General features: G+C 48.3%; 1 protein-coding gene across 3 annotated transcripts in view; it reads left to right on the forward strand.

The window, feature by feature from the left end:
- Nucleotides 1-19,743, forward strand: part of CACNA1H (calcium voltage-gated channel subunit alpha1 H) — a 172,502-nt gene that overhangs the window by 106,718 nt on the left and 46,041 nt on the right. For all 3 annotated transcript variants that reach the window (XM_035130681.2, XM_060282381.1, XM_060282380.1), the window contains 7 exons: nucleotides 3,668-3,758; nucleotides 4,866-5,074; nucleotides 7,414-7,851; nucleotides 8,930-9,030; nucleotides 10,398-10,521; nucleotides 13,374-13,442; nucleotides 14,931-15,115. In XM_035130681.2, coding sequence (XP_034986572.2) covers nucleotides 3,668-3,758; nucleotides 4,866-5,074; nucleotides 7,414-7,851; nucleotides 8,930-9,030; nucleotides 10,398-10,521; nucleotides 13,374-13,442; nucleotides 14,931-15,115 — 1,217 coding nt within the window. The remainder of the gene's footprint in view (nucleotides 1-3,667; nucleotides 3,759-4,865; nucleotides 5,075-7,413; nucleotides 7,852-8,929; nucleotides 9,031-10,397; nucleotides 10,522-13,373; nucleotides 13,443-14,930; nucleotides 15,116-19,743) is intronic.

Genomic DNA, 19,743 nt, shown 5'->3' on the forward strand with positions numbered 1-19,743 from the left:
GCCATCCAGTCCAACCCCCTGCCAAGCAGGAAACACCATCAAAGCATTCTTGACATATGCCTGTCAAGCCTCTGCTTAAAGACCTCCAAAGAAGGAGATTCCACCACACTCCTTGGCAGCAAATTCCACTGTCGATCAGCTCTTACTGTCAGGAAGTTCTTCCTAATGTTCAGGTGGAATCTTCTTTCTTGTAGTTTGAATCCATTGCTCCGTGTCTACTTCTCTGGAACAGCAGAAAACAACCTTTTTCTCTCCTCTATATGACATCCTTTTATATATTTGAACATGGCTATCATATCACCCCTTAACCTTCTCTTCTCCAGGCTAAACATGCCCAGCTCCTTAAGCCGTTCCTCATAAGGCATCGTTTCCAGGCCTTTTACCATTTTGGTTGCCCTCTTCTGGACACCTTCCAGCTTGTCAGTATCCTTCTTGAACTGTGGTGCCCAGAACTGGACACAATACTCCAGGTGAGGTCTGACCAGAGCAGAATACAGTGGTACTATTACTTCCCTAGATCTAGATGCTATACTCCTATTGATGCAGCCCAGAATTGCATTGGCTTTTTTAGCTGCTGCATCACACTGTTGACTCATGTCAAGTTTGTGGTCTACCAAGACTCCTAGATTCTTTTCACATGTACTGCTCTCAAGCCAGGTGTCTCCCATCCTGTATTTGTGCCTTTCATTTTCTTTGCCCAAGTGTAGTACTTTACATTTCCCCCTGTTAAAATTCATCTTGTTTGCTTTGGCCCAGTTGTCTAATCTATTAAAGTCATATTGAAGTGTGATCCTGTCCTCTGGGGTATTAACGGTAGCCACCCCTCCCAATTTGGTGTCATCTGCAAACTTGCTCAGGATGCCATGAAGCTCATGACTGAGAGCAAACTCACACAGCTGTCTGTCTGTCTGTCATCTTCTGGAACTGACCAATGTGGTGCTATCCAGATGTTGCCGCATCACAACTCCTGTCGTTTCTGCAGCATCTGGGTGGCCACTGGATCCCTAACCCTGACATCAGACATGCTAACGCAGAATCTGAGCTTCCTCCCCCCCCCCCCCCGCTTCTTAGAGGAGGCAAAGAGAAAAGAATGGTGATGCATTAATTTCATTCAGCAAAATAACGTATTGCATAAGCTGAAGGGCTCTCTTCCAGATCCTCCAGCTTCCTGTCTGTGTTAATGGTGTGCATATACAAAGCTGGGAATTGGCAGCCTTGTGTGACGTTCTCCATAAATATGTAATTATAGACCCAGAAAGAAAGGGAAAAGGGGGATGTGTTTTGTTGCTGGCGACTAATGGCTCCTATTGGAGCTGTTACAGGCTGTGATTTAAATGTACATAAAAGTTTTTTTTCCCTTTAAAAAAAACCTGAATTATTCATTTGGTAGTACAAAAGATTTCCAGGAAAAAAGTACCAAAGCCATCTGTTCTCCCTCTTCCTTTAGCTTCATTCAGAAGGAAGATTGAACAAGTTGAATTCTGCATGTATATTCTGTGTGTTCCGTCCCTTGAATCTAAATTTCATAACCAGGGCGAGGGGTCTGAAACTGATCGGCGGCAACGAAGCAGATTTTGGTTGAACATGATTATTATTCATTATTATTTTTCTTTTCATTTCTACCACGCCGTATATTTTTAAGGGGTGGGGGATCTCAAAGCGGTTTACAACCCACATTAAAACATCAAATGAAACAAGCCAGAATAAAAAGTTTACTGGAGGAAGTGAAATTATAAAGTACAAGTTCGGAGCAACGTAATTAACAGGGAACTCAAATATTGTCTTAAAATATTTCAAAATAAAACGTTACAAAAGAGCTCAAGTACAGATTGCACATTTAGCACAGTTGACCCCCCCCCCAAAAAAGCCACTGGCTGATCCCCCCCCCGCCACCTCCTAGCTCCCCTCCTTCCTTCTGGCCTTCATAAAACATAAGATGAGCTTCTTGGGTCAGGCCAATGGCCCATCTAATCCAGCATCCTGTTCTCACAGCAGCCAACCAGATGCCTGTGGAAAACCTGCCAGCAGGATCCGAACACAAGACTCCCCTCCTGTGTCTTCCAGCAACTGGTTTTCAGAAGCATTCCCCCCCCCCAACAGTGGAGGCAGAGCGGAGTCCCCATGGGCCTTCTCATCCATGAATTTGTCTAATCCTCTTTTAAAGTCCTTGACCCCTTTGTTGTTGTTTTTGTTGTTACAGCATTTTGGTTTCTGACGTCTAGTAGTTTGGTGTGTAACGCAGCGTCCAGGTTCACCCTCTCCGATAAGGTTTAGGAGAAATGAGAGTCCAGGCTCGGCTCACGTCGCAGATTAAAAACGCTTAAGATGGAGACATTTCTATCCCAGTGTTGAGCCTCCCAGTTCTCCTAGTTGTGTGCATTGCGTGACATGGAGAGTTCCAAAAATGCGCTCCAAATCTCTTGGAAGCTGGTATTTTCATGCAGTTTATAGAGCAGGGTTTTCTCATGGCTTGCTGGTTGCAGGAGTTCTTCTATCCAGTTTTTCATGCTTGGCCTTTCCAATGTTGGAGGATTATTCTTAGAAATGTTTTCTAGTCAGGAGGCTGCTGGCAGGGCACTGCCTGGTAACAGAAGCTCATCTTACTGCTTTGACATTTAGAAAAATGTATATATTATCCTTTCTAGCAACAAAGTGGTGCTTGATCCCAAGAAAGTGTTTAGTCCCAGGCTAGCGGAAGCAAATCCCCTCTTCTTCAGAACACAAGGGGATCCTACTGGATGAACTGCGCTCTGCATGAAGGAATCCTTTATTTTATTTGTCTCGATTCTTCTAACGTTCAGTTTCGCCGGATGTCCATGAGTTCCAGTCAGCGAGAAAAACTTTTCTCGATCCTTCTTCCCCATGACATGCTTAGTTTTATAAACTTCCACCATGTTGCCTCTTACTTAAACTAAAAACCTCCAAACCCTGCAACCTTTCTTCATAGGCGAATCGCTTCTTCCTGTAGCCCCCACTTGCTCTATGATTTAAGTGAGTTTACCATCCAAAAGTGTGCATGCTCAGAGTATTCTCTCTCTCTCTCTCTCTCTCGCTCTCTCTCTCTCTCTCTCTCTCTCACACACACACACACACACACACACACACACACACAATCACCTCTATGGAGTGGCTGCATGGACAGGTAGAAGAAAATGCTTTATGCTGACCTTCGGAAGAACTGAAGTCATGCACACAGCCAACTAAAGGGGGCGCTGCAAGGCCATTAAATGCAGAACCCAAAACAGGGTGGTGGGGAACTGTGCTTAGTCCAGTGACCACATTCCCCGTCTGAGCCATCTCAGCCATCTCGGCTGTCAGCTTCCTCCTCCTCTTCCATCTCAAAGTTGCCCTTGTAGAAAGGAGGATGGAGATGAAACTCGAATCAGTTGGACCTGCCTGCAATTGGCTCTGACCACTGGAGCCAACTCCAAAGGGCCCCTACAAAGTCAATGGGCAATGTCGAAACCCTTCGTTGTGGGCACCCACAATCTTTGACGCGAGATGGCACCTATGGCTCTGGCTCTGACCTTTCATGGACGCTTGCTCCACCTGCTGTTGGCCTCCTGCCTTGCATCCTAGCAGTCTCTTCTAGGTGCCAGCCACTGCTGAGTTCAGCATTGCAAATTAATTCGGTTTCTCTTCACCCACCCATCTTTCCCTCCGACAGGGTGATGCCAACAGATCCGACACCGATGAGGACAAGACATCCATCAACTTTGAGGAAGAGCTTGAGAAGCTGAAGGAACTCCGTGCTTCTGGTAAGCTGGGATGCCGTTCCCATGGTGGGGCACCTACAAGTCCATTGCGGTGATCGAGGTACTGCCCAACCGAAACGAGTGTGCGCTCAGCCAGCCAGCCCCCTGCTCAGCTGCCTGCCTTCTAACTTACAAACACCCCAGGGGGTTTCCCTATCAGCTTTTTATGAAAATCCCCACCCCAGACTTCTACCTTTCACTGTCATAAAAATCCTCTACATGGTTTATGTAAAAACAATATAAATACAATAACATTCAATTTTAAAATTCCAAAAAATGAGATAGAGTGGAACCTCAGTTGTCAAACACTTTGGAAGTCAAACGTTTCAGCTTTCAAATGCCGACCACCCAGAAGGGAATGCTTCCATTTTCGAACGCACCTCAGGAGTTGAACGGCTTCCGAGGCTCGTTTCTCCATTTTTTCAATGGATTTTGCTGACCGGCAATTGCGCCTCGGTTGTCAAACGTTTCGGAAGTCGAACGGTCTTCCGGAACGGATTACGTTCGACGACTGAGGTTCCACTGTACGGACAAAGTGTGATTGTGTATCACGAAACCAAGCAGCCGATAAAGCAATGAAAAATTAAAAGTCCTAAAAAGGACATTTCAGGACATTATGAGTTCTGTTCTCCAGCTGATTCAAATTACAGATCCGTTGGGAAATGGGAGCCTGTTTGCTTCTGTCATTGATTGCTGGAGAAGGCATTAGCTGTCATTGGGGGAAGGCACTCTGCGAGGAAAAGAACGTCAGATCTTCATGATGTCTAGATCAGTGTTTCTCAACCAGTGTGCCTCTAGATGTTTTGGGACTACAACTCCCATCATTCCTGACCACTGGTCTTGCTAGCTAGGGATGATGGGAGTTGTAGTCCCAAAACATCTGGAGGCACACTGGTTGAGAAACACTGGTCTAGATCCTAGATGTTCTCTTTTAGGGTGGGGCAATCCAATTGAGAAAGTTTTCAGTGCTGCTTTCGGTCCATGTGCTTCAAGTATCCAGCTATAAGTCAGAATAGCATTGCACATCCCCGGTGACCGTCATACCGAGGCAGCTGCTGAGAATTTGGTTGCTCTGACCATGCCCTTGACAAGAGCTTTTCCATCTTCCAGAGCTGAAGATGTACTCTCTCGCCGTCACCCCCAATGGCCACCTGGAGGGCAAGGGGAGCATGCCCCCTCCGATCATCATGCGCACTGCTGCCACGCCCATGCCCACCCCAAAGTGTTCCCCGCACATGGATGCCGTCTACCCCTTTGCGGACTCCAGAAGAGGGAGCAACGCCTCGATCGACCCGCTGAGCTTCGACCAAAAGTCCATGGTATTTTACAAGTGTTGCTGGTAGCTGGCATTTGGGCAGAGCAGGGCGGGTGAAGGCTGCTTTGCAATTGGGCACACAAAGTACTTGGGACCCCCATCTTTTGATGGATTGCCTCTCCTCATATCCACCAATCTGGGCGCAGAGATTGGCAAGGGGGTGCCTTCTCACCTGTGGAGGGAGGTTTGCTGGATGGTGACACAGAACAGAGCTACTCCCATGGTGGGGAACGTTTTTCAGCCCAGGGGCCCAATTCCCTTCTGGGCAGCTGTCCAGGGGCTGCATGCAAGTGGGGGGAGGCAGAGGCAAAAGTGGGCGGAGCAATGAATGTAAATTTTACCCAGTGGAGGCAGGTCCTTTATGGCAAATGGGGCACTGCCCCACCAAGCTCACAGAATAAAATAAAACACAAGGAGATAATTAAAAGCAAAACAATACGTCCCCTTCCCAAAGACATGTTTAAAACATAGCTGCCAAGTACCCCGTTTTCCCTGGGAAACCCCCGTTTTTACTTACCTTTTCCCGGTGGTCCCCCGTATCACTTCGTCTCCCGTTTTTCTCCGTTATTTTCTCCTGCCGGCAGCCATTTTTTTCTGATTTGCCCTTCTATGGGCACAAAAAATGGCCGCCGCCAGCTTCAAAAGTAGCTTCTACGCATGACCGGAAGTGTGTCGATGCAACATCCGGTGTCGCCCTGCCCGTCTACGGGCACCAAAAATGCCCGCCGCCGACACCGACACCGGAAGTCGCGTCGACGTACTTCCGGTCATGCGTAGAAGCTACTTTTGAAGCCGGCGGCGGCCATTTTTTGTGCCCATAGAAGGGCAAAGCGACACCGGAAGTTACGTCGACGCAACTTCCGCTGTCACACGGCTGCCGGTCCCGGATTCTGCAGTCCGGGACTTGGAAGGTAAGTTAAAAGGCTATAGGATATCAGTCAGCCAAAGGCCTGGTTGAAGAGGAACGTTTTTGCATGGCGCCTAAAGATGTATCGTAAAGGCACCAGGTGAGACTCCCTGGGGAGAGCATTCCACAACAGGGAGCCACCACAGAGAAGGCCTGTTCTTGCGTTGCCATCCCCTGGACCTTACATGGAGGAGGCACACAAAGAAGGGCTTCAGAGGATGATTGCAGGATCTGGGTCAGTTCATATGGGGAGAGGTGGTCTTTGAGGTATTGTGGTCATTCCCGAGCTGTTTAAGGCTTTAAAGGTCAAAACCAGCACTTTGAATTGGGCCCGGATGCTCATTGGTAGCCAGTGCGGTGTCAGGCCAGGATCGGTGCAATATGCTCTTGCCCTTGTAGAACTCAGCAGGTGGGGAGGTTGCAAACAGGGAAGTCAGGGGGAACGGAAAAGCAGAAAACTACACCACTGCCTCATTAACGGCAGCCATTCACAAAAGCGCAGACACCCTGTTGTTGGTAAGCCAACTAACTGTAGGGTTTAGTAAGCCAGACTTATGGAGGGCACATCTTTGAATGGCTATTAACCCTTATCGAAACAAAATAAAAAAAATCCTTCCAGCAGCACCTTAGAGACGAACTAAGTTTGTCATAGGTATGAGCTTTCGTGTGCATGCACACTTCTTCAGATACACAAGTCTGCATGCACACGAAAGCTCATACCTATGACAAATTTAGTTGGTCTCTAAGGTGCTGCTGGAAGGAATTTTTTTATTTTGTTTCGACTACGTCAGACCAACACGGCTACCTACCTGTAACTATTAACCCTGATGTTTATGTTCTGCCCCGACAGTTGCAGGCAACAATGCTTCTGAAAAACCAGCTGCTGCAAACCACAGAAGAGGAGAGGGCTCTTGTGCTCCGGTCCTGCTTTGCAGGTTTCCCAAAAGAGACATCCGGTTGGCCACTGTGAGAACAGGACACTGGACTGGATGGGCCACTGGCCTGATCCTGCAGCCTGTTCTTAATTTCTTCCTTCCACCCTGTTTCCACAGGATGTGGCCAAGGAGCAAGCCTGAGCACAACAGCACTCTTCCCAGTTGTCACGCCCAGAAGCTGGCCTTCAGAGGTGGACCATTGCCATCATGACTAGTGGCCCAAAACAACCTTTCCCTCCATGGAATAGCCTTATCATCGCCCATGGCTCACAGCCAGGTTGTCGTTGGCTCCTTGCCATGATGGCATCCCCTGCCCTGACTTGCCCTGGGTTGCTTGCCTTCTTCTGGCCGGGGGTGGGGAAACTGTGGCTCTCAATCTATCTCCGGACACACATAATCCCTGGGGGCCGTCCATGCTAGCAGGGGCTGATGGGTGCTGGGATGCCAGGCTCCCCAGCCCTTTCTCCTGGCAGCTCTGACCTGCTCCCCGCCCTCTCTCAGTCCAGCCTCCGCAGCTCGCCCTGTGCCAACTGGGGCACCAGCAGCAACTGGGGCAGCCGCCGGTCCAGCTGGAACAGCCTCGGGCGAGCGCCCAGCCTGAAGAAGAAGAGCCAGTGTGGCGAGCGCGAGTCCCTGCTCTCGGGGGAAGGGAAAGGCAGCACCGACGACGAGGCAGAGGATGCCAAGCTCAGCGCTGTCAGCCGGCCCCCCTTGCACCGCCGGGCGGAGTCTCTGGACTGCAGAGGCGCCCTGGAGATGCCCGAACTCCTCCAGGTCCCCGGGGTGCGCCACCACCCCTTGAGCGTCAGCCCCGTGGCAATGCTGCCCGCCGAGTACCCGGACTGCAATGGCAAGATGCTCCACGTGCCCAGCGAGTTCTACCTGCACGTGGATGGGCACAAGGACGACACGCTCGACTACGATGACGACATGGAGGACGTAAGTCAGAACCGGCGAACGGAAGGCGGGACCTCCTTCCTCGCCAGTGGCCCTTAATGTACACAGGGGGTGTCTATCTTATTATTTACTTACTGCCGCCTTTCTCAACCTGGGGTCCCCAAAGGTTGTTGGACTACAAATCCTAACATCCTTGACCACTGGTCCTGCCAGCTATGGATGATGGGAGCTGTAGTCCAACAACATCTGGGGATGAGAATGGCTGGCTTATTTCATTCATACCCCAGTGGTGCAGCAATAAAACTGCTACCACATTTGTAGAAGCTAATCAGGATCTGGCCTTGCCAATCCCCCTCCATGTAACAAGGCAGTGTGCAGCCCATGGGTTCCATGTCTAAACCACTGAGCCTCTTGGGCTTGCTGATCAGAAGGTCTGCGGTTTGAATCCCTGCGACGGGGTGAGCTCCCGTTGCTCTGTCCCAGCTTCTGCCAACCTAGCAGTTTGAAAGCACACCAGTGCAGCAGGAAGGTAAACGGTGTTTCCATGCACTCTGGTTTCCATCACGGTGTTCCATTGCGCTAGAAGTGGTTTAGTCCTGCTGGCCACATGACCCGGAAAGCTGTCTGTGGACAAATGCCGGCTCCCTCGGCCTGAAAGCGAGATGAGCACCGCACTTCCTAGTCGCCTTTGTCTGGACCTAATTTTCCAGGGGTCCTTTACCTTTACCTTTTCCTCCATGTCAAAGTAGTGTCACAGCCCACTTGATATGAAGAGTTGGACCACCCTGATATAGACATTATAGATCTGTAGACTTCATAGATCCATAGCCTGGTTTTCATATATTCAAGACCCTCACCAAAATAGCCATGTGGGGGCCAGGCGGGAGGCATGGAGATGAGCTATTCAACTGGATCAGGTCGGTGAAGGGATCCTTCTGAGCCCCTAGGGCTTTCAGCCAATGCCCAGCTCGGCTGGCAGCTGGCACCCTTCGCTCAAGAAATTGGGCGTCAAATGTGAAAGGTTGGGGAATGCCTTATTTTCTCATTCTCCTGCCGTTCCTCCAAAGAGCTCCAGGCCGCTCAAAGGAAGGATATAATAAAAGTCTTGTCTTCCATCCAGAGTTACTGCTACAGGATTCATAAGGCCCTGGAGCCCTACAAGCCAGAGTGGTGCAAGACTCATGAGGACTGGTCACTCTATTTGTTTTCACCTCAGAATCGGTAAGAGCGCCTCAGCAGGGATGGGAGAATCCTCTCCTCCTCGCCCTAATCCAAATCCAAATATAACTTATTTACAGTCAACCAACCATAATCAGACACAATCCCCATTAGGTTCATTGAAATTGGTGGACCTAAGTTAGTCACCTTCATTAATTCCATCGAGTCTGCTCTAACTACCAATGGCTAACCCAATATAAAAGGTACATAGTATTAAAATATGTAAGTTCATTAAAAGGCAGGGGGGGACAAAAGGCGACCATAGGTTATCTAAGCAAAATGACTACATTAGTAGAAAAGGGGTATATGATTTATTTAGACTTCAGTGACCGGATATTTATTTACTTATTTGCTTATTTGTTTATTTGTTTATTTGTTTATTTATTGCCCGCCCATCTGGCTGGGTTTCCCCAGCCATTCTGGCCGTCTCCCAACAGAATAATAATTATAAAAATAAAAATACGATAAAACATCAAACATTAAAAACTTCCCTAAACAGGGCTGCCTTCAGGTGTCTTCTAAAAATCAGGTAGCTGTTTATTTCCTTTGACATCTGATAGGAGGGTGTTCCACAGGGCAGGTGCCACTACCGAGAAGGCCCTCTGCCTGGTTCCCTGTAGCTTCCCTTCTCACAGTGAGGGAACCGCCAGAAGGTCCTCAGAGCTGGACCTCAGTGTCCAGGCAGAATGATGGGGGTGGCGGCGCTCCTTCAGGTATACAGGACAGAGGCCATTTGGGATACAGTATGTAAAATACATAAAATCAGGCGAGAGGGGGGAATCAGGAAGCAGTTGCGAATTTCCCAAGGGAAATTGCAATGTTTAGAAATCTTGCCGCTTGGGATTCAGGTGTTTTCCCGACAGCTGCTAGTTTTACATAGCTTTAAAAAGCCATCGGAATTGGTGGCCATCCCTACTTCTTGTGAGAGGGAGTTCCATAGTTTAGCACTGGCATGGGCCTACTCTGTGTCTCTCTGTTAGAGGCAAAGGGGCACCCTTTGGTAAAGATTATTAAAGTGGAGCCTACGCTTCCCACCTAGCCTGGAGTTATTACTAGCTTTGCACAACCCTGCGCAGGACAAACAGAAGGGTGGACAACCCCATAGGGGCTCAGTTCCAGGCCTAGGGGCAGCAAGGGAGAATGTCTCTGAAGGGAACAGGAGATCTGTAGGACATGACAGAGTAGGTTCCGGTTATAAGGGGCGGTGAGGGAGAAAAGCATAGATTCTGAGTGATGGAATGAGGGCCATGGGCCAGGGTGTATTGGGACAAGCAAGCGCAGAGAAATGATGAGGGACGAGATCCGCGAGCCAGCGGAGGGATTTCAGGAGCGGCATCAGAGTGGTAAGCAGCTGTGCTCTCGTCTTCAAGGCTTCGGGCCAACTGCCAGAAGGTCATCGCGCACAAGATGTTCGACCACATCGTTCTCGTCTTCATCTTCCTCAACTGCATCACCATCGCGTTGGAGAGGCCGGATATTGACCCCAACAGCATGGTGAGCTCCAGAAAGTGCCCCCATTGCTGGGAGATCAGATGCTAAAAAGCGCTTTGCAGCCTGAAAACTTTAAGCGGAAGGAGAAAGCAGGGAGAAGGGTCATGTGGCTGCCCAAGACTACAACTCCCATCATCCCTGACCATTGGGTCATGCTACAAAAAACGCAACCTGCTGAGAAAATTACATATAATGTCTAATTTATCTCCACCTAGGGGTAAACAATGTAGTAAATAGCAGTGGCACTCAACCGCTCTGTCATGTAAGTCCAAATAAAGTAATACAACAAATGTTCAAAAAGGACCCAATATATGCGGATCCCATGAAGTGCGAAGTCACATAAGTAGATGCAAGCAGAACAAGGTTTTCCGGAATAAAAACAACCTGTTTGGCCTTTTGGCTTCTTCAGCCGCTTGAGGCCTAAGTGATGTAAAAAGATGCGAATGAAAACCTCTTCTTATACATTCATATAACAAAATGATCTATTCGATATTATAAATACATACCAACATAAGATTATAACCAGGAATACCACAAGTATTTCTAAGGTTTACAACCTTAGGATCCACATATATTGTATGTAATTTTCTCAGCAGGTTGCGTTTTTTTTGTGGTTTATGCTTGAACTGTACGTGACCTAGGTTCTTTTGGTGTTGGATTGCATTGGGTCATGCTGGCTGGGAACGATGGGAGTTGGAGCCCAAAAACATAGGAGCACCATGATCCCCCACCCACCCATGCACACCCTCCGACATTTCTCCAATGAAAATAGGGGCGTCCCATTCCATAAAGATAATTTTACTATTTATATCCCACACATCTTACTGGGTTGCCCCAGCCACTCTGGGCAGCTTCCAACATATGTAAAAACATCATAAAACATTGAATTTTTTTATAAAAGAAACACACAACTATACAAGACTGCCTTCAGACAGCTCGGGAGTCAGATAACTCCATTCCCTCCAACATTTCTCCAATGAAAATAGGGTCATCCCAAGGAAAAAGTGAGACATTCGGGGATCAAATCAGAAACCGGCACGGCTTCTCCAAATCAGTGATATCCCTGGAAAATATGGGTGAAGCTTCTTCAGCCCTCCCTCATAGGAAGCCTTCTGAGGCCGTGCCAGATGTGGGTTGGGCCAGATGCAGAAGGGGAGCCAGTAGGGGAGGGAAAGCCAGGGTGTGGCTAATTCTTATCTGTACCGTAGGCTACATCCCAGCCTCTCAAAAGCCAGAGTTCTCTCCACACTCATCCACACATGTATCTCTCCATCCTCTGTCTGGCCAAGCAAGAGGCATAGTTCAAGGACTGGGAAGAAGGCCTGTGCTCTGGCACCCTACAGGATAGACTACTGCAATGTGCTCTTTGCAGGGCTGCCCTTGAGGTTGGTCTGGAAGCTGCAGCTAGCATAAAATGTGGCGTCTCGACCACTCACGGAGGCAGAATGTAGCAGCCGTGTTCTGCTGCTGCTGAAGGAATTGTTCAGGCTGCCCTCCTCTCTCCCCATCCATTTTTTCCCTTTCACATCATGCCTTTTGTAAGCCTGGACTCAGCAAAAAAAAAAGGGGGTTGTTTTTTTTAAAGCTGAAAAGCAGGATTTAAAAACAATCCTTAAATAAACTATGTATTTGTCCTTCCCTGTGACTACATTATGCAAAGTTTGTTTTGTTTCTTAAGTAGGCTAAAGCTTCAGTCCTATGCAGAATTTCCTAAAACAAAGGAAGTCCAACTGAATTCATCGAAACTTCATTCCCCTCACACACAAAAAAAGTTTAGAATGTGGATTCAAGTTTCAATCTGTTTTCAGTCTACTATTGTTTTACCTTTTTGAAAGTCTTGACTTAGTGTTGTTCATTGCTCTTAATAATAACTTTATTGTTTTCTCTTCTCTGTAAACCACTTTTTTTCTACAATCAAGTGATGTAGAAATATATATACAGTGCTTTTTTTCTGGGGGGGGGACGCAGGGGAACGCATACCCCTACACATTTTGTGAATCTTTGTACTTTTGTCCATTTACTGTATTTATTTTCCCCGATTTGAACTATAAAATGGTGATTTTCTTGAGTCAAAATGAGAGTACCCCTAAACATTTGGGGGGGGGAGCACTGGATAAAACAACCAAAATGTCTAAAAACAAATCCAACACAGATGCAGATGGAGAAAGATCTCTACAGTCATACCTTGGAAGTCAAACAGAATCCATTCCGGACGTCCGTTTGACTTCCAAAATGTTTGAAAACCAAAGTGTGGCTTCTGATTGGCTGCAGGAACCTCCTGTAGCCAATCAGAAGCCGTGGAAGCCTGTCATACTTGGGTTTCCCTCACCAAAAAAAGTTTAGAATGATGATGCAAATTTTCATCTGTTTTTATCCTACTCTTGTTTTACCTTTTTGAAAGTCTTAAATTAGTGTTGTTCATTGCTCTTATCAACAACTTTATAGTTTTGTCTTCTTTTTAAACCACTTTGAGGGGGTTTTCTACAATCAAGTGACACACAAACACACACACAGACACCTCGGGTTTTCGAGTGTCTCGGAAGCTGAACACTTTGTAACCCAAACACCAAAAACCCAGAAGTAAATGCTTCCGTTTTTTAATGCACCTTGGAAGTCAAATAGCTTCCATTGGATGTTTTTCTATTTTTTCCATTGAACTTGCAGCCAGCCCTTTGCGCCTTAGTTTTTGAACATTTTGGAAGTCGAATGGTCTTCTGGAACAGATTATGTTCAAGAACCGAGGTACCACTGTATATATATCCGCCCTGAGGGTAACCACATGGCATTGTGGATTGAGCAGTCTGCCCACTCGCTCATACCTTTTCTCCCTCCCTCCATTATTATTATTTTTACAGGAGCGGATATTCTTGAGCGTCTCCAACTATATTTTCACTGCCATCTTTGTCGCCGAGATGATGGTCAAGGTAAAGCTGAACCAGAAGGCATGCAGAAAGGAAGCCATCAGAGCTTGGTCCTGGTCTTATTTCCACTATATGTGTGTACAGTGAAAACCAATGTACCCATTATGCAGAATGGGATGGTTGACTGAGATGGTAGAATTGTAGTGTGCACCACTTTAGCCTATGAAGAGAGATTTCATAGTTCTGGTAAATATGCTGCCTTGTGGTAAAGAGGGCATAATCTGCAGGGCATAATCTAGCACAAAAGATCATAGAACTGTTGAGTTGGAGGGTACCACAATGGTCATCTAGTCCAACCCCCTGCAATAGAGGAATATTTTGCCCAACGTGGGGCTCGAACTCACAACATGAAATTAAGAGTCATGCTCTACCATCTGCGCTATTCCAGTCAAGTGAGAGTGATGCTTGATGCATGAGGGGGGCCTTCAAAAATTTTAGCTCCCTACAGTCTGAAGTTTCATAGTCATGAAATCTATTACCTTTGTTAGTAATGGTCATTATGTTGCAATTTAAAAAAAAGAGGGGTGCTGCTGTTGCTTAGCAACCAAACATAATGACATGATCTTTGCTGAGGTAGCACATGGTCCAATTGGCTATGTGGACCTTAGGGAGTTTCCCCTGTGTATATTGAGCTGAATGTCTTCCTGTCCTGTATAAGGCTGAAGCTAAGAAAGAAAGAAAACCCTCTCTATTCCTTCCTCCTCAAATTATACTCTGTTCCGTTCAGTTTTCCTCTGTAAAGTGTTATCAGTTTGTAAGGAAGGAATCTAACATCTTAGTCTACCACTGGGGATTGCTGGTGGGAAGACAATGAGTGGTCAGAAAGGGAGAAGACTGGGAAGATGAGATGTTGGAAGGTAACAGCGCTCAGTGAGCGGGGGGAATCTGTGGCAGAGAAAAGGCAGAAGCAGGAGAGGAGGGAGGCCAAGAGATGAGTCTGGCTGGCAAAGAGCCACAAGTATCTCCCCCTCCTGCTGTAACAATCTCCCCTCCCCGCTTGTCTCCCAGAACCAGAAGAGGCATGAAAATGGCAGAGGAGAGGGTTGGCTTCACACAGGCACAGTCTCTGATTGCTTGGGGGGGGACCCTGGAGAGGAGGGAACTTAGATGGCTGTGGGGAGGCTGGGATTTTCAGTCTCGGCAGCAGATCCATGGGTCAAGACCTACCAGGGATGATGAGCTGCTGTGCTCATTGGACCTGACACTTCTCCAGGTCTGTGCAGATCCCGTTCTTGCTAATGAAGAGCTTTCTCCAACGTGCGCAGTGTGATTTACTGCTGGCCTGATCCTGTCACCTGGATGGGTTGGGAAGAAGAATGTAGGCATGCAAGGTCTGGTTGAGGTTAGACTGAGGATGTTAGGGCAGTGCCCCATTTGCTCAAAGGGAGTCGGTATCAGAAAGCTTCCGGTGAACCAAGATTCTGTATAACGGGAGGATCAGCCAAGCTATTGTTTCGGCTTCTTAATCCTCACCATCTTCTCTGCCTTCAGGTCGTGGCCCTTGGCTTTTTCTCCGGGGAAAACACCTATCTCCAGAGCAGCTGGAACGTCCTGGACGGAATCCTCGTTTTCGTGTCTATCATCGACATCATCGTTTCCATGGCGTCGGCAGGCGGGGCTAAGATCTTGGGGATCCTTCGCGTACTTCGGCTGCTGCGTACTTTAAGACCCTTACGGTATTTTTCTTTCCCCTCTGCAGAAGCACCCGTTAGGGCTACCTGATTTCCCACTCATGAAGAGAATGGGGAAATCAGTGTGTTGAAAGGGCTGTTTTGATCTCAAGCATTGCCCCAGGGAGAAAAGGTTAGACACTTCCTCTCCCAGCATTGCAAGCAAATTTAAGAAAATGAGAAGAGTTAATCCTGGATGGTCCAGAAGCCCATCTAAGTGAACATCCAGGAAGCCTGCTCTCGGGACATGATCCCCAGCAACTGTTTTTTGTGTAGTAGACTGCCTCTGAACACGGAGGCTTGCGAATGGAGTTTGCAGCCCCACACCAAGAGTGCCTTTCAATAAGAAGAAAATGGGGAGACCAATCTTGGGACATGTGGATTACGCCTAGTGTGGTTTTCGAGGGGGGGGGGTCCTAAGCACAAGGGGAGCCAACATGGCGCTCTTAGACCAGGGGTTGGCAACGTGCGGCCCATGGGTGGGATCCAGCCCATGAAGACCGTTTTACCGGCCCACAAGCCATCCCCCAAACTGAGCCACCCACTCGCCGATTCCCCATGTGCTGTGCTAAACCAGCACAGTGCGGTGAAGGGACTCGCCGAGCGACGCCGGAAAATCATGTCTGCATGCACGCAGATATCGGAAATTGCTTCTGCGCATACCCAGACGCCGAAAAACGCTTCTGCACAGGCATGCTTTTCAGTGTCTGGGCATGCGCAGAAGCGATTTTCAGCGCCACAGACATGCACAGATGCAGTTTCCGGCGTCGTACTGTGCCGGTCCAGCCCACGGACGATCTCCGTGGGAGTGATCCAGCCCATGGTCAGTAAGCCTTGCCGACCCCTGTCTTAGACTGTGGCTCCCTGCAGGCCCTGCCAGCATGGCCAGAGGTCAGGGACAATGGGTGTTTGTGTCCAACAGCACCAGATAGACTACTTCTCTTTTGGAGGACCGGAAGCCCATCAAGGCATTGTTTGGGTCTGTACCTGAGGGTCAGAGCATCCGCTTTCCATCCAGGTAGTCCCAGGTTCAGCATCTCTCGGTTCGGGCTGGGCATCTGCCCTGCCTGAAACTCTGGAGAGCAGACAAACTGGACTCAGTGGACCCCAAGGTCTGGCTTGCTTTAAGGCACGGGTGTCAAACACAAGGCCCGGGGGCCAAATCCGGCCCGCCAGACCTCGTCATGTGGCCCTCGTCATGTGGCCCGCAATCAAGGCGGCGACCCCCCTTCCCTTTCTTTCTTCCTCTCCCTCTTTCATATTCTTTCTTTCCCTCTCCTTCCTCCTTTCTTTATCTCTGTCTTCTCTCCCTCTTTCTTTTTCTTTCCTTCTTTATTCCTTCTTTCCTACTCTTCTTTCTCTCACCTCTTTCCTTCCTCTCTCCCTCCTGCTCCCTCTTTTCTTTCTTTCTTCCTTCCTTCCTTCCTTCCTTCCTTCCTTCCTTCCTTCCTTCCCATCTTTCTTCCTCTCCCTCATTCTTATTCTTTCTTTCCCTCTACTTCCTTCCTTCTTTCTCCCTTTTCGTCTTCTCTCCCTCTTTCTTTTTCTTTCCTTCTTTATTCCCTTCCTTATTTCCTACTCTTCTTTCTCTCCCCTCTTTCCTTCCTTCCTCTCTCCCTCCCACTCCCTCTCTTCTGGCCCTTAAACCCTGGAACCAGGAGAGCAGCTCCAGTGAGTCAACCTCAGCCAGTCCCTTTGGTGAAGGGTGGTGGCTCACTGGCAGAACATCTGTCCTGCATGCAGAAGGACCCCAGCATCTCCAGGTACTAGTAGCTCTGCAAAGGTCCTGCATGAAATCCTAGCGAGCCTCCACCACCCAGTGCAGTTATCAAAAATCATTTTTCAATAAATTGTACAATAATTGTACATTTGAATATCTACTTGCCATTATTCTGACTGTTTCCGCTTTCAGAGCTAGTTATTACTTACATTATTACAAAAATCGGAATAATTGAATGCAGTGACAATAATTTATGATAATAAAGAGTGTACACATAGTCCTACAGATACAACCGGCCCTTTGAGGGTGACCAAACTGCTGATGCGGACCCCGATGAATTTGAGTTTGACACCCCTGCTTTAAGGCATCTTCCAGCATCTTTGGGCAAGAGCAGTAGCTCCATGGTGTGTAAGATCTGCTTTCCCAGTCCCGGGCTCCATCCCAGACTCCAGAGGATGGTCCTCTGCCTGAAACCCTGGGCAGCTGCTGCCAGTCAGTGTAGACAACACCCGCTCAGTATAAAGCACGTTCCCAAAAGCCAGGTTGGCACATTCTGGCCCATCCATCATTTCCAAACTGTCTTGAGCAGAGCATCTGCACAGCTGTCAGGTCAGGAAAAGCACCATTTATTTCACTAGGCTTGTCACGCAGGTTGATTTATGCTTAGGGTTCAACACCGGGCTGGCAGCTTTCCTCTGTGCTTTTGGGGAGGAAAGAGTAGCCAGGCTGGCCTCAGCTCTGGAGCAACTTTTGTGAAGAAGAAGCTTGCTTCCTTCATTGTTTATCCTCTAAAGCAGAAAAGGTGGACATGATAGAATTTTTTCAATTTATGGATGGCATGGAGAAAGTGGATAGAGATAAGCTTTTGTGTGGCAATGACCCTCCTTCCCATGAAATAAGACACAAGACACACTGTATAGATTTTAATTGGGCGAAAAGGCCACAACTTTATTGGTTACGGATGTTGAGCGGTATTGGCTTAAGCATTGAAACCTAACCACTAAATCTGACTGCAACCCGTGTGTTGCAGTCTGTGAGAAGTTAACCACCAGAAAGGAGCCCAGTGGTGTACATCTACCGGAACCGCTTTCTGTGGCTGCCATTAAGGCCCTGACCTCCGCAGGCTCAGGACAAGCTCCGCCCCCAACACCTTTATCGGAATATTTCACTACTCTCTGGGCAGATGATGACGTAATTTATGCTAATTTCCAATGCCTAACCGCCAAACCAAAGTTGTGACGAATTGCTTTGAGATAGGCGAAAAAACCATCTTGGCTAGCCCAAGTGGGAAAAGTCCTACCAGGCCCCCTGGCCAACCAAGGCGACCAACCGAAGTCCATAGCAGCGTCAGCCTAGCCTAAAGGGTGGGCGGGTAGGTGATCCGAAAGGGGCAAGCGAAGGCTAAACAGGCAGGAGGCAAGGTGGCACGGAGCAAAGCGGTGGTGGCCCCAGCTGGTCTTGCTATGCTAGCAAACATCCGAACAGCTGAGGGGGAAGCGGGCAAAGAGGCAGAGTTCCCGCCTCCGCTCTGTTTAAAGGGGGGGTGAGGCCCTGCCCCCTAGCCAACCTTATTGGTCAGCCCGGGCGTGACGTAGGCAGGAACTCACTGCACGCGAGGGGCTGGACTCCCAGCCCCATCGCAAGAGTGCAGAAGGGTCCCGCCCACAACACCACCTCCGTTGGGATGCGGAAGTGGTTTTATCCCTCTCGCAAAACACTAGAACACTAAAAGATTCAGGACAGATTGAAGTCAAGACTTCCTCATGCAGTGCATTGTTAATCTGTGGAACTGGCCCCCGCAGGAGGGCAGCAACAGACACCGACTTTGAAAGAGACTTCGACAAATTCATGGAGAGGTGTATCGATGGCTACTAGCCACAATGGCGTAGCACTGCCTCTAAACATGGAGGCAGCAATGCTTCTGAATAACAGTCGCTAGGAACCACGGGAGGGGAGATTGCTCTTGTGTTCAAATCCTGCATGGAGGTTTCCCTCGGGAATCTGGTTGGTCCCTGTGAGAACAGGATGCTGGACTAAATTGGCCATTGGCCTGATCCCGCAAGCTCTTCTTGCATTCTTTCTTAGAAGAACTATGGGTTTTTATTTGAGTACATTTTTTATACCCTGTCTTCTCCCCTGATGGGGCAGCCTACAATTAAAAACAAGAACCACTGAAAACATAGAACATTTAAAAGAACAATTGAATATTGATAGAATTAAAATGATATATAAAACATGTAAAAACCGTACCGATAATTGCAATAAAAACAGTATAGCACCAGATCTTTCAATAAAAACAGTCTGTTCCCAAAAGCTTTCTGGAACATGAAAGTCTTGCTGGAACATGGCAAAAGGGCAGCAAGGAGGGAGCCTGTCTAGCTTCTCCAGGGAAGGAATTCTAGAGTCTGGGAGCAGCCACTGAAAAGACCCTGTCCCATGACCCCACCAAGCATGCCTGGGAGGGTGGCGGGACAGAGAGAAGGGCCTGAAGACCTCAGAGCCTGGGCAGGTTCATATGAGGGAATATGGTTTTTCACATAGCTTTCGGCTTTATATGTCACTAGCTGGCCCTGCCACTCGTTGCTGTGGCTTTTTGTGTTAAATGGACCTTTCTATGTTAAATGGACCTTCAGAGTCTCCCTTCAGAGTCCCCTCACCTTCAGAGTCCCCCTTCATTTTGCACACAATAATTCCCCCCAATACGCGTGTTCTGTAAAAATTTCTCCCGGCTGGGCAATGGTGCGGCCTAGTCAGTTCTCCTGGCTGGGCAATGGTGCAGCCTAGTCAGTTCTCCCGGCTGGGCAATGCTGGGCCTTGTTGCTGCAAAAGGCCTGTTTTCAGTTGGTTGCTGTGGAATTTTGTGATGTCACCGATTGTCTGCAGCCAATGGAGACGCTGCTTCTCTGTTCTATTT

This window comes from Zootoca vivipara, chromosome 14, assembly GCF_963506605.1.
Source record: "Zootoca vivipara chromosome 14, rZooViv1.1, whole genome shotgun sequence".
Classification (NCBI taxonomy): Eukaryota; Metazoa; Chordata; class Lepidosauria; order Squamata; family Lacertidae; genus Zootoca; species Zootoca vivipara.